The 15,321-nt window shown below is 42.1% G+C and overlaps 2 protein-coding genes across 3 annotated transcripts in view; one reads left to right on the plus strand and one right to left on the minus strand.

The window, feature by feature from the left end:
* The window catches only part of Polr2L (DNA-directed RNA polymerases I, II, and III subunit Rpb10), a 67,072-nt gene that overhangs the window by 35,131 nt on the left and 16,620 nt on the right, over nucleotides 1-15,321 (plus strand). The window lies entirely within an intron of this gene.
* path (solute carrier family 36 member pathetic) overlaps nucleotides 1-15,321 on the minus strand; it is a 63,850-nt gene that overhangs the window by 30,695 nt on the left and 17,834 nt on the right. Inside the window, exons 2-3 of one of the 2 annotated variants that reach the window (XM_022059052.2) lie at nucleotides 9,021-9,143; nucleotides 359-447 (exon numbers count right to left, since the gene is read on the minus strand). In XM_022059052.2, coding sequence (XP_021914744.1) covers nucleotides 359-447; nucleotides 9,021-9,038 — 107 coding nt within the window. In that variant the 5' untranslated portion in view covers nucleotides 9,039-9,143. The remainder of the gene's footprint in view (nucleotides 1-358; nucleotides 448-9,020; nucleotides 9,144-15,321) is intronic. The other variant, XM_022059051.2, reaches the window with a different exon arrangement.

The raw sequence follows: 15,321 nt of genomic DNA on the forward strand, positions 1-15,321 counted from the left end.
ATACAGTCTCTGCCTCCATTATCAGGATGAATTGCAGAAAGAGTCGTACAATTCCACTGCAGTCTCACATATAAGATCGAGCGAGTAATTTTAAAATATTTGCCTTCCAGAATTTTCTGACAACCCTGATGTGTACTGATAAAGTTGAGTGTTTTTTAAAGGAAAAGGAGAATGTTCGTAATTGTTACCCTTCAGCAAATTGTACCAGGGTAATCAAATTAAGGAGGATGAGGAATATCCCAATTGAAGAGAATTATTAAGATGGGGTTCAGAACCATGTAAACTGGGGAATTTCATGACTGGCTGTCAGATTGCCAGCTTCAGAACACAAGGACGTGGTTAATGTGGAGAGACTCACTTGCCACTGTTCACGCCGTCCTTGAGGTTAGAACCATCCTGAGGCAGGAAAACGTCCAACTCAGTAGTGTCCCGCGTTGAATTCTGGGCCTGCAACAAGATAAAGCAGTTCGCGTGTCAGTTTGTAAAATGCAGGTACGTGAAAGAAACCACTGATAACGTGAAAAGGCTGAAGGGATAGAGGAGTGGAGGAAAACACGTAGCGTTGGCACAACTTCATGTCCTTCAGAGAATATCATGCACTTTTAGAGGTCATAAAGGCGAACAGTACGTGCAGAAATTAAGAATGCCTATCTGTCAAACAATTATGCTTGCATGTATGCACAGACGACTGTCGTAAGTCAATCTGACAATCCATCCGATGAAACACGTGATTTCGACGACATTTAGATGGAAACGTTGTAAAATAATAAATTTGGTGAGATATCCGGTCCTCGTGGTGATAGGTAGCACCGTATAGTCTGGTAGATATTTATAGAACTTACGCCCCAGTCACCATGATGACCAATGCATAACTCCTCTGAAACGTCGGCCAGAATCTACCAGGCTGCGTGGTGCATGCCTCTGAATCAAATATCATCTTCAAGAAATCTGGTGTCATCGGCGAAGTAAGTCTGGAAACTTGTTTATTCTTCCTTGGGCTTGAGTAGGTGCTGGTTTTTGTTTGTGGTAAGTGAACTAATTTGTGTGGTATAATTAAGTTAATAAATACACCATGCTGTACCAATATAAGCCGAGGGTTAGACGATGGAACCTCTTCAATTCGTACGACCAAAAGAGCCCCGGAGACTAGTCCCTGATGCTGATGATGATGTTGAGCCGGAGAAAAAGTACGCACAATTCAAATTATAGCATTAAATTTGAGAAAAATATGTTAATAATTCATCAACACTGACAACTTATATAACTATTTTCTTATCCTTGTTATGTAACGTCACTTCAGATTGAATAAGGCGAGGTCGAAGAGAGACCACAACTGAAAATGTTGAGCGCGGTTCGAAAGGCTGTCTCTGGGCAGAGACCACAAAAAAGGTGTTGTTGTAAAGAAACAGAACAAAATACTGCATTAAAAGTGACATTTTTCCATTATGGTCTGTTCCAGTAGTAGGATAAGAATTTACGTAAACACTTGAACATTCTTCTCGATGTTCTTGTGGTCAGATAAATTAGCAAATTCAAAACATTTTAAACATTACGTGTTGCTGCTGGTGTACCAAAGCCCCATTAAATATAGTTTCATCCTCAATTTAATTTTCTCTTTTCCAGTAGATTTTGGACGAATATTTTCACAGATAATTTCTTGAATGTCGAGAATGTAACCCCAAAATGGGAAGTTTCTACAGAGCGTAGAATTTTTCTATTCCTTCAAAAGTTATTTGCTTTCTTCTGCAATATTTGAAAATGTGGGATAGGCCCTTCTTCTACCAGGCCCTTAGATTATTCTTCACGATTAACAGAAACCCCACCAAAAGTGGAAAAATATACAGGCTTTAAGACCACACGAGTTTGTGAGTATGAAGATGGCTGTCTTCTGGGACATTGGGTTATGCAGTCTGTCAGAAGTTTACGGATGTTTCAGAGGTGCTTTAATTAGCTGTATGATGAAGTTTTTATCGAGTACGTCTGTATCAACCGCTACGCAATTGGGACACGCGGATGGAAAAGCCGATATGTGGCGAAGTGGAACGCAATTCTTTGAGAACCCTCGTAGAAGGATTCAAAAGAACCAGATCGACATTCATTTGTTCACTGACTTTGCAGGAGTAAACAAGTTAAAACACAATGGACAGTGGACAGAAATCAAAAGGAAAATGGCCGATAATGACTTAGGAAAGTGGATGAACGAGACAATGAATAGAAGAAAACAGCAAAAGAAAATGATATGGATGTTTAGAGAAACAACGAGAGGGCAAGTAAAGAAATGGATATAAAGAAATAAAGCAGATGACAGGTAAAAAAAAAGGAAGTCAAGTTAAATCGACATCTGTTTTCAAAGCAAACTGGACAGAGATTTAATGAGTCAGTTAATCCCACTAAACGTGGAGGTTAAGCACATTGTTTACTGGTCTGCGACTGACCAGCTGTCCGTGACGTGTAGCCTCTGTGAATCATTTGGTAAATATTACGTCTTTGTTTATGTGTCAAGACACCCAATCAGTTCGTTTAAACAATAGAACAGAACTTAAACCTCAATATCGGCAGTGACCACTTCAGGGACCCACATTCTGACAAGGCAGCAGTTACGTAAATCACCACTGGCGATGGAGGTAAGTATCTCCGAAACGTCGGTAAACGTATAGGAGAATACACGGCGCAACAAACCATAAGACATACATTTTCATTCTGTTCAGCCTTTGTACGACAGGCTTTATAAAATACAGAAAACTTTTTGAAAAATATATCACCATATCTACTGATAATTCCGTACCACAATCCAAACTTAAGCCATTGGACTCCTCTAATCATCTGGTCCAAATTGACATTATCCGTGAATATCCAAATTAAATTCAAGTCGGTTCCGTTCAATATAATTGGACTGAGAGGGGGGGGGGGATCTCGAGTTCAAATTCTGCTCAGGGGACAGAAGGAGACGTGTATTTCCGTCTCCTTGTGCTCAGGACTTGCCCCCAGCCCAAGAAATCCTGTGAAATCATAAAGGGTCAGTCATTTCAAAAGTTAATTTTATCCGTGTCTGCTGACGTATAATCGTTAAGGCCAGAATAAAGTGCAGTAGCACTCGAATACTGCTGAGTCACGTACTCCGTCTTACGGGTACAAGGTGTAATCGCTCCGTGTGACCTTTATTCAGTTCACAGCGATCAATAAATTTCCCCCCCCCCAACCAGATGTTATATTAAGCTGAACTCCCATCATATGACGGCATTACGGATAAATAAATGCTCCAAAATAACAGTGCTATAGTCGGCGCAGTGGTTTTTGGTCGGTGGAGCTGGCGGACGGGCCTACTCTGTGTACCCGAGGTGGCACGGTCTGTGTATTTCTTTTGTTTGGGCGTTCAGTCACACAAGCTCCTTGGCGCAGTCAGCATTATACTACCGCATAAGAGACTCGCTCCTAGCCTTTCCCTTGAAAATTCCACCGGCCAAAAATTACTGCGCCGACTAAAGTAAGTAATGTAAATGGGCTTCATACGTAGAGAATAGAATTCGTTATAGTAAAATCCAGGTTGCAATGGCGTTGTTAAGGTTAGGTTCTGATTGGAGTACAGAGAATAACAAGAGACATGGTTATACATACAAAGCGCAGTGCGAGAAAAATTCTACCTTCCTCCAACACTGTAAACCGTTCTTAAGCTACTGGTATTATAAAAATGTTAGCATTTCTGCGTTTTTTTCATAAATAACACGACAATGGGACGATCGTCCAAAATAAGATGGCTGTCTTCTGGGTTGTTGCGCCGGCGCTAAAACCCAGAGGACAGCAGTCTTCAAACTCACCGCCGTGAAAACATCAAATCTTACTTAATTTCTGTTTCGGTCCTTTTGAAATAAAATCGGGGTCCCCAAGGAAAAGCCTCAAGGACAACGAGAAAGGATTTATAACCCTGAGGGATCGAGGTAAGGGTGAAGGGTATAATAATAAGGAAATGAACGAAGTTTAATGAGAAAAAGCGATAGCTGGTCTGCAGGCCGTTGCTTATCTGGTGATCTCAACTATTATCCGTCCTGAAAATATTTCGCACTAGTTGCATGTACACTGCGGACCCCGAGCTCTATAACACGGACAGAATTTGCAATTCGTGAATTAATATTCGCCTGACAAATACTAAAGAAAATGAGTATCTAGACTTCGCGAAGCGAAACAAGGGCGAAATCGATTAATACGTCTACAGTAGACGCACTTCCTTGGCTTTACCGCCATCCGCATTCCTTCTGGGACTGAACACAACGCATTCAAATGGCACTACTCGCGAACACGTGGCCGGAGTGGCAACTAACCTAATGACCTATATCCGTGTGGTAGGAACAGGACGATAAAAATAAATGCCGAGAGGAAATGGCGAGGAAGGAAGTCGATGATGTGTTTCTGGGTTGTGACGCCGTGCGAACTCGCAGGTAGATGACGTTACGTAGAAACATACTGTCTACATCTTCGGTGTTGTACGTTTCTCCGAAACGTTGGTATCTACATAAAAGTCCACGTCTTTCGTACTTGAAAGAAGTCCCTAGATGTCCTGGGTTCGACGTTGAACTAAAACCACGAAGAAGACGGGGCATGTATGCAGTGCAAGATGGCGTTAAGAAACAAAGAGTCCATTGGGTAGAATTTCTGCAAAGAACGGACTATACAAGAATATCAATGCAAACTTTACATTACATACGAAGTAGAAGAAGACATATTGACCGTCCAAGAAATAGATGACGAGCTGGAGCCTTGCCTGGAAGATTTTCTACGACATGAAGTGATGATGATATTGTCGGAATCAAGGCTTTGGCTTGAAAGTTGAGATTTTCACAGCGGTGAGAATTATGCGGATTATGGTCTTCTGGGATGTGACTCCGTGTAGTCCTGAAGGTGGTTATTGACGTTTCGGAATAGCGTATTGCCTCCATTTTCATTTCTACCCTGAAGACCACGATCCACAGGGGCATGCTTTCTTAATCTGTGAACGGACACTATCAAATTCTCATCGACGATAAGTTGAATGATTCTATTCAATGCTATTTTTAGAACGAACGAAGTCCACGAGCAGAATCTTCATCACAAATTCCAAGGTCACAGATGTGTTAATACTTTCGTTCAATCAACTGTTGCTGTTTATCTGTCAATCTAGACAGTGATATTTAAGCTAATGGGCAGAATATAGTTTTAAGAGAAAATTACAACCTGAAGAGCTTCATAATTTAAACTCTTCACCAAGTATTAAGTCGATACTTTGGTAAAACGAAGGATGGGTGTGGATGACAAATGCATACAAATTTTTAATCTAAAATCCTGAAAATAAAAGCCCTCTTGTACGATAAAAGTACGTATAGGAGATAATATTAAAATTAGCATTAAATAAATAAGATGGAAGAATATTAAAATGGATCTGTAAGAAAGGATTCGCAGTTTAGTTGTAAATTGGATTCAAGTGGTACAGGATGCGGCCCAGTGATATCTTGTCAACACAGTAATGGAACCTTCGACTCGTCGTATCTAACTAGCAAAGCGAGGGGAAGTCTTCCGCGGTCCCCGCAGTACAGGATGTCAGGAACACGCACAATCAACAAGAGGAAGAAACACTAATTGCACGATCAGAATGTTAATATCAGCAAACCCGAGTCATTCCCGGAAGAATTGCTGTGGGCGATGTTTGTACATCGCGGTGTAGGTCGCGCGTTCTTTCGTGGGTACGTCTTGCGCAGGCGCACGGAGTATCAAATCCCACAGTGACCGTACGGCTTTCCTGCAGAGACGGAGTCGAAGGTTCGTACCGAATGACGTTCTACAGAACTGCTGTGTCATGCTTGCCTCGGGAGTGCAAGAATAGACTTGTTTTTAGCTACTCTTTACCGAAACCAGGTACTTCGGCCTTGGGACGCTTATCTAGCTGTTATTTGAAATTATCGCTTGGGCTTTGGAAAATTTGTACCGCATTTCGCTACACAATATTAATAGGCAAATAAATGTTCAGAAATAACTACTTGTGTATACCTTCTCGTGAATGGTGTCATAAATCAATATTTCAAACTGAGAATGGTTCGTCGTATTAGAACTCTGTGTGAAGGCCACGCCGTTTTGATAAACCGGGCTCCTCCTTTTAAAATTAATTCTTCTGGGAATAGACGCAAACTCTGGAGTGGGTCAGAATTAACCCTATTCAATGCATGATTCAGAAATTTCGACATTTTTTAAAAAAAAAACATGTGAGCTATAAAGATAATGACGCGTGTTTCATGTAACAATATAACTGATTAATAACTGTGCCATTTGAGATTTTGTGTGGTGGGAGCTTACAACAAGGCCATGGAGCATATCTTTGAGGTTATGTTTACACATTCTTGGATATTGCGCGTAAAACTCGTTCACTTGTCTACATTCATTTCAAACAGTACGTTAGGGGAATTGTATGCGTGACAAACGAAAAACGGACATCCTTATTAGTCGCACAACCTTTTGTGTTGAGACATACGCCCTTATTACATTGCAGCTGCACCTAAAGAGAAGAAACGACAAATGTCGGAATAATGTTACTAAAAATGTTTTCGTCCGCAGTTTCGTAGGATTGATTCAGTGAAATGACTTTTGTCTTGTCAGGATTCCATCAGTCCAAATAATTCGTCGTAGTCCATAATACCTCGAGGTAGGTTTGTTACCTGCCATGATTTTACAATTCTCAAAAGAACATTAATTTATTGTAACAATGTCATTGCCGGTTCACACCAACAATGACCATGATTTTAAATGTCGTAGTAGTGTGTTCCAACAATGACCCCGGGCCATGTGGATTCCCTAGTTTCTAGAACAAGAAAAAAAAAACCGTCCAACAGCCATGGACGGGAAGATACGGAATTCTTCGCCCACGCCACATAACAAAAACATTGCAATTAAAACAATGACATTTTCCTTCCCCATTAACTTATCCATTTCCAAGAGCCTTTAAAAAAATGTTTTCCTCTAGGACCGTCGTTAAAATTATCTTAGGGATTTTCTCTGATTCGTTCCACGTGCCTGTAATTGTTTTTATAATCTCATTATTCTGTAATTACTCTCTAAAATCTTAACAATTTCCTTTGCTACCGACTTCAGACTCTGTCATCAGATTCTAACGTTTGTTCGTGTTGCCGTAATTGTTGCTTCGTCATTTGCAAACAACAGACATTCAGATTTCACAACAAAATGGGTGCCCCCCAGCCTTTGATTCTCCGTTATCTTCCTGATCCATCGGTTTCAACAGCTGCAGTGATTGTTGCATTCATTTTAACCGAGTCACAACGTCAAAAGCTTCTTCATGACCTAGAACAGAGCACGTCTTTCGATTCTCTAGTCCGGTGTTCCCGCGGCCTTTTTCACCCGTGGCGAAACAAAACGTGGCCCTTTGAGACTGTGGACACGTGAAAACAAATCGATGATGAGCCGATAAGGACAGAAGCATGATTATTAGAGCCATCTGAGTATGAAGAAATTAATGGTTTGGGGAAAATAATAGGGCTGAATTTATGTATTATATATTATTTAAATTATTGTTACTATTATTTACATAAACAAAAGACTATCGCATATTCGATATTGTGGAGCTGTGGTATCGACTTTATCAAATTATTATTTGGTGTTAGGGTCATTGTTATTTAAAGTATTGTTGATGTTTTGTGTAGTCATTAAATTTTCTAAGTGCCTTATTTTTGCTGATGTCAAAAAAGTTACAGGCAATAAAATTCCCTCTTTTTTTTACTTCAAATGGACGCTGACTCCATTTGTGGCTGGTGTACATGGAGCTCAATGTTAGTCAAATCAGAGCCATCTTTTATCAGGAAAACGAATGTGACTGTTTTCCATTATAAACTTCCAGGCTTTCGTATTAAAAGTGCGCGTATTATCAGGATCTAGGAGTTTTATTTGTTCAAAACTTTTAATTCCATCAACATGTGGATATCGAGGGCATCATGTCGGAAGAGAGAATATACAAAATTACTATTTTTTTCAAAAGACTAATTTCTTACGCTTATTTGGTTTGGCAAACGTGCGTTATTACTGTTCACAGTCGAAATGTAATTGTCTGTATCATACGCCTTTCTGTCAATATATACGTCTAATAGTTTTTCATTGTTAGACCAAATATCCGATTATGCAAATGTTGATGCCCTCGATATATATTTTGGTGATATACTTTACGTTTTACATTAGTTAGATCCAGAATTGAATATGCTTCTGTTGCACGGAGTACTTTAATTTCTACTGACGCCAGAGACTTTTATCGCAATCGAAAAGTTCGTAGTTGTCTGTCTGAATGCTTTAAAGCAGGATGGTCCAAATTTTTCGTCGCTCGGGCCAGAAAAGTTTTCCTCTCGGATCCAAGGGCCAAGAAACCCCTACTGTCACAAATTTTGCATTGTCGTTATCTTTAATAACACTTATTCAGAAATGACAAATTACCATTGCATATGGTGAAATATAAATTTTATTTAAATGTGAACAAACTACTATAAAGTTTTATATTTTTTAAATTAGAACAGAAACAATTATTTTAAAAAAAAGTAACTTCACAATAGTCCCCCAGTCTTAAAATACTAGAACCTACAGGGATCGTGGCTTCGAACCCCGTTTGGGGTGTAGATTTATGTTAATGTTTTTCTTCTGTACGGACAGGCCCTGTTATGGGCCAATCGTCTTGTCCATGGAGTCTCTTTTAATTTCCGAGAGATTCACTTTTTCATAATTAATTTTGAATGGAATAAGGCTAGGACTATTATGTTAAAACTGAATAAATTAAGTTACCAACTCTTTATCTTATAGAAGTACATGTGGATTCAGTTTTAATTTATTCACAATCTCAGTACAACGATATGGCCTGGTTCCGCTCGTGCAAACACGTCTTGTTAGAATATTAATCACAATTTTACAAGAACAATTTATATCAAGCATAATTTCAGTGCTAATAAACTTGGAAAGACTATCACAACGAAGAAGGAAAAATTAACATGGCACTCGTAAAAACTTACCACTTTTTGTGCTGACATACTGGGCGAAGAAATCAGCTGCACTTGTATAAACTACAGATAGATGTCCTACCAGACGTCCAAAACAATCAAAGACGCGCCACGCGCACGGGAGTATAGATGTCACTGTTGGCAAACAAAACATGTACATTTCACAACTCGGCTTTTTAAATGATTTTTGAACGTTACTCTGACTTCCGTTGCGAAAATATCTTATTATACATATATAATTTCTCCTATGTGTCAGCGAATATTTTAATATAGAAAAAATTCAACTAAAGAATCCAGTATGACAATCAAGTATTTTGACGGTACTGAAATTTAGATACAAAACAAATGAGGGTGAAGGTCACTTCTGCTGCCAGACAGATAATTGGCTGGGGGAACTAACCTCCGAAGAGACGCGACAAGATATGCTCCAAATGTTAATATAAAGGTCACGTGTCCCTCCGGACGATAACACACGTGCATGGCTATTCCACGTGACTGCGTAATTCAAATTATCTTCATGCCTAATTGATTCTTAACGATTTTTAATGATTTTTGCTGACGAAATGTGACATACAACATACACAATAAAACAGAAACGGAGAACCAGATTATAACTATTTTGGATAATTGGTTTCTGTTCGTATAATTTGTTTACAAGTAGAATAATATGGATTGAGGGTATATTAGAATAGCATGAGCAGAACATCTGGACCCAAGAGAGAGGAATTATTGGGATGTAAGAAACAGCAAAACGGTAAATTTTATAATTTGCTGTCTTCCACAGATATTACCAGGATTATAAAATCAACAAAGATGGGAGAAACAAGAAATGCGAATAAAATTTTATATTGAAAACTAATTAAACATGGGGGTAACACAGCCGACACCATATCATTCCGCCAAGTTTTGCATAATTTCGCCTTTTTCTGGTATTTGTAAGGCTTGAAGTTTTCCTTCCATGGAATAAAGCACTTTCTTTTCCTTTGACATGTTAATGGAAAAAAAACACTACTTAACGAGAAATTAATGTCGGATAACCGAAGGTTGGATAATCGGGACTCTAGTATATTCCATCTGAAACGCAATACAACCCCAATCACGTCCTGCGGTACAAAATAAAATCAGAAGCAGCCCCCCCCCTCCCGGTGATATTTGAGTCAAGGGCAGCCTGGTGTTCATTATCGAACATTACGTAACATCTAAATCGATTGTCGCTGTTACTGAAGCATTCAGCAGTGCGTATCCTGACAGGGAAGTACTGAATAAAAGAACAATACACGGGCTTGTAACAAAATTTATGGACACAGGAAGTGTTTATCTGTGACAAGTCGCTACAGAGAAAAAAAACAGCTGAAATTACGGCTGCGACAATGGCGGACGGATGCCAGGATTTAATATTGCCTCTGGTTTCGTCGTTTTGTGCGTGAAAGGGGTTCCACGTTTAGCAGCTGGCATTGCGTTCTAAATATGCAACCTGATATAAGAAAATGTATTTCAAAACCTCTGTTAACCGAACCTCGATTATCCGACTCCGGCATTAACCGACCGAATTTCAACCAGATCGATTTCTACCGTCGAGAGTCGGTAGAGCGAGACCCACGCGGTACGAGGGACCGCACCGCCAACGCGTGCCTTCAGTCCGCGTGGAGACGCCGTGCTGCGTAGAGTCCACAAATCAGGAGAAAATCCCTGATAGGAATTCGATATACGCGCATGCCCAAGATTTCGCGGTGAGTGACGACCGATCCTAAAAGCATTCGTTCCACAACCACTGAAGGAACAACAGACGTCAGGCTTTCATGTGTTCAAATGGGTACAGCTTTAAGATTACCTCACAGCGGCACAGAGATTTAATCTAGAATATTATCGCAACACCCGCAGAACAGATTAGAGGTGCGCTCACTACACGCTACTCGTAACTGCTTGATGCTTTCAGTCTGTGTGCAGTAGCGTAAAACTCTGACGTATCACACTTCCCACCAATAGCAGCCCTCTAGTCCACCAGGCAGTAAACATTCCCCTCGCACCGCACCAGAAACGACTTCCCCCAGCAGGGTTTTTCTCGTCATCTGTGGACAGTACATTGTCTGGTGCAAAACTGTGCATTAGTGTGTATATTTCATTATATTACTGTACTTGGCTTGAGTTCAAAAAGGGCGACGAGTTGAAAAGAAAAAGTGTTGTGTTTTCGAAAGCTGATAAACTGAAGATTATTGAGAAGACTGAATCTGGTGTCACGATGACTAAGCTACAGTTAAGGATATAAGGAAGAATTAGGAGTCTATAAGTAAATTTGCCATGACATTCGATGCTGATACAAGGGCAGGGAAGAGGAAAGACAAAGAGGGAAAAGTCATCTCGGAAAACATTAAAAATGTCAGCGTCCGTGACTAGAAGCAGTTTGCATGTGATAAGCTCAACAGCGATCGAGGGACGTGGCTTGCGAGGTGTTGAAGTTCAAGCTGTTTTTGCTGAACGCTTGGCCAAGCACCTAAAAGCTGAAAACTTCGGTGCAAAGTAGTGGATGGCTCTGGAGATTTAGAACCAGATCTGACATGATAAATCAGCGAATTTATGACGAAGCATCATCTGCCGAGGGAAATCAGTATTGGATCTCTGTATATTTCAGTATTTATAACAATGATTTACGTGTTTTTGTTTCAACTTTGCTAATTACAGCTGTCTTAATTTTCAAGGCTGTGTGCTAGCACCGACCGACATATGTATACCTTCCCAAGTCTTGAGCACCTATCCGAGCGCGAGCCAGTGGGTGGCTAGTGGGTAGAGTCAACCGGTTGCTCTGCTTGGGCCTGCCTGTTAATTCGTCTATCTATATATCCGCCGGGGCCAAGGGATCGGGCGAACGACACACTGGCCAGTCCAGTGGGCGCCGGGAGGTGGGGGAGGCTCCTGTCTCTCACAAGGTCCCCTTAGCCACTGCCTGCAAGCGTAAGAAAACCCACGGGCGAACAAGCCAAGTGGGACTCTGAAGCCCACAGCCAAGGGATCCGGCACCCAGCCGGAACCCGCTTCCTCGCAGGAGACAGCCTCGCGGCGCACCTCTCCCAGTGACACCACTCCCAACGCCCAAGTGGAAAAACCAGCTCCCGCAGGGGAGCGTCGAAACCAAACCCCAGAGTACGCTTTTCGGGTGGAAAACGCGTAGATTCCTGGAATGGATTCGCGCGAATTCGACCGGCAAGCTTCTGGCCCAGACGAAGGGAGAGATCCTGACACTGGTACCCACAACTGCCGACGGCTTGCGGCCCACGATCGGGGATTTGCGATCTCTAGACGTAGGCGAGGGTGTGAGCTTTCAAACCTTTACCATCCCCGAGGATTGATGCATTCGCCTACGGGCAAGCGCATGCCCGAATCAGTGTATAGGGCTCCGGTCAAAGCGACAGAACCAGGACCCGGAGGAACGTCCGCCGACACCGCACTTCATATTGTCGGTGGCGCGGGACCCTGATGTTGCCGAGGTGCGCGCTGTCACCGAACTCTGCGGACTGCGAGTGAAAGTGGAGTCGTACAGCGCTCCTAAGGGGCCTCTGCAGTGCAACGTCTCAAAGAGCACCGTGGTTCTATTTTTAAAGTCCGCGAGACGCATCCAAAAGTCCAGAGCAGTGCAGTTTCTCAGACAGCTGATACAATGGGTCAAACCAGCGCGGTATCTTGGGGTGACCCTCGACACCGGGCTTACCTGGTCGGCGCACGTCAACCAGGTGGGAAAGAAGGCGGCGCAACGGTTGGGTGTGCTAGGCCAGCTCCTCAATAGGAGACGTGGCCTGTCCATCAGGAACGGTGTGCTGCTCTACAAGCAGCTCATCTGTCCCAAGATGGATTACGCATGCCCGATCTGGAGGTCAGCTACCAGCAGCCACGTCAGGAAGCTGGAAGTGTTGCAATCCAATTGTCTTCGCATTGCTACTAACGCGCCTTGGTACGTTTGTAACAGGCAAATTCACACCGATTTGGGGATTGCATTCAGGGCCGACCACATCAGAGCACTGACTAAGAGCTTCGACTCAAACTTAGCTTATGTGGGGAACCCCTTAGTCCAGCAACATTGAAGGCACTACGGCTGAGCAGGGTTACCCCTAGGCAACCAAGGTCGACTGATGTTCAGCAGGCCAGCTGAGGATGCCCCTGAAAAGACGGCCAAGTCGGAACGAGTGGTCTGACCATTCTGCTACCCTGACTGAGGTTTTCCGTGCTTTTCCTCAGTTGTAAGGGAGATGCCAGGGTATAATTGAAAAGGGGCACGGCCCGCCATCCCCAATCATGGAGGCCTTCAGCAGAAGCGATCCCGCCCCCTTCTGGGCTCAAATCCCAGAGGGTCATGCTTGAAATTACTGACTGCATATCATGGGATTTTTTTGACTAGGTGAACGACTACTGGCTTCTCAAGAAAGTAGTGCTGCATAGAGTTACTTAAGTTTTGGATTTCATTGGATAAGTCATGTTAATCGTTAGCCTCATTAACCGGGCTAACACATGCAAAGGAAAAATAGTTTTCTGCCTTGCTTCCTTTGTTAAGTGGTACTCCATATGCAGGAACACACCAAAACCTGTCAGATAAAATGGATTGTTAGGTTAGGTTCAGCCAGTCAGGCGTAGCGAGCGGACCAACACGGTCAACATAGACGGTTCACCCCTGACGGCAGCGGAAATGGAACACCCAGTCAGCACACCTTATTCGCCAAGGCTTCCTCGAGGTCAGTGTCCTGACGAGGCCAGACAGTCCTTGAGCCCCCGCAACGGCACTTGAGTCTGCCTCTGTTGGCTTGACGATCGACCGGGGGCCAGCGAGTGGAAACTGACAGACAAATCGTTCTAGGCTCTTATCCGTGCCCGGCAAAACTCAGCCTGGCAGTCTGTCCTAATTTTTAAGGCTCTTTTTTTTCGCGAAGGGCGATTCCAAACTAAAACGTAGGAACCTGAGTTTTTCATTGCATTTCAAAACACTAGTTTAAGTTTAAATGTTCATTCCCGAAAGTAAAATAAAATAGCGCGAACGTAACATTTATCGGCACACACTGCAATAAGAAATACCACTATTTTTTTAAAACAGTATATCAAGTATTTGCATTAAATGAATTGTAGGAATGCAAATTTATGATTTTTTTTTTATGAGAAGGAAGTTAGCCGTGGTGATAAGCGTATCAGACAAAGAACAGGCTTCCTGAATACAAAATTATGCAGAGTTTAAATCTGTTTTTACATTTCCTGCGTTTAAATGGTAATTTGTGAATTTGAAGCAACCAGTTCCAAGCCGCATTATCTCATAAGCCGTGACGCAGAAAATTACATCCCACTACACACTGACGGGTCGCGACCTGCAGTTTTAAATACACTCAGATTGTGCACGACATAGAAAGACCTGTTCAAAAAGGGGCCCTGGGTCCATTATTATTGTTCCTCAACGTGAAAAGTATTTTTTTACTTTTTGCATTGTATAGAGAAGTGTAAAAGATTAAAGTATATCAAAACAATAATCTTGCCTGTTGTTTTGTATGGGTGCGAACCATGTGTAATAGGAATATTGTATCCTTATCCTTGTATGTTTTAAATGTTATGTAATGTATTTAGAATGTTACTACACAATTGTGATTGTCACATTACTATACCAAATCCAGAGAGGCCTTCTTGACATTGGTGACCGTGACATTGGTGACCGACTTGATTAGAGCGAGGGAGAAAGTCCACTTCCCTAAAATCTGATGAGTTCATTCACAGTGGCAGCAAACATTACCATTTATGGTCATCAGAAGGAGCATGAGACCAACTCATGTGACGGGATGGTCCTAAGTGCCACACCCTAGCTTCATAATAAATAGGCGGTCACCAAGACCCAAGAAGCACTCTCACACATACTCTCATTCCTGGATTCTGCACATCTTTAAATCTATACTTATTATTGAACTTGAGAATTGAAATAAAGTCTTTACAGCTTCATTAAATGACTTAGATCATTTTCGACATCCAAGCATCCCTGAAAGATCTTAAACAAACAGAAGATCAATATTACATGGTGGCAGCGAGGTGGGATTGCTTGTAAAGTCTTAAATTCAATTCTCTACTGGAGCATCGTCAACTTGGAGCAGGAGGAATCTAATCCTTCTCCAGCCGAGGTTGGAGACAGAGAAGCCGAGCCTATCCGAGGATCAACGCCTGCAGGAGACCAGGGAAGCAGTTTTGGCCAAACTCCTTCACCGGGTTATTCAAGACGACGAGATCCAAGTTCAACGTAGCCAGGGGCTATCACCAGCGGCAGCCGTAGCGCCCGAGGGAATACGACTGTAACCAGCCG

The sequence above is a fragment of the Zootermopsis nevadensis genome, unplaced genomic scaffold (genome assembly GCF_977971745.1).
Source record: "Zootermopsis nevadensis isolate Lab colony 2312 unplaced genomic scaffold, Znev_1.0 Znev_ptg000003l, whole genome shotgun sequence".
Classification (NCBI taxonomy): Eukaryota; Metazoa; Arthropoda; class Insecta; order Blattodea; family Termopsidae; genus Zootermopsis; species Zootermopsis nevadensis.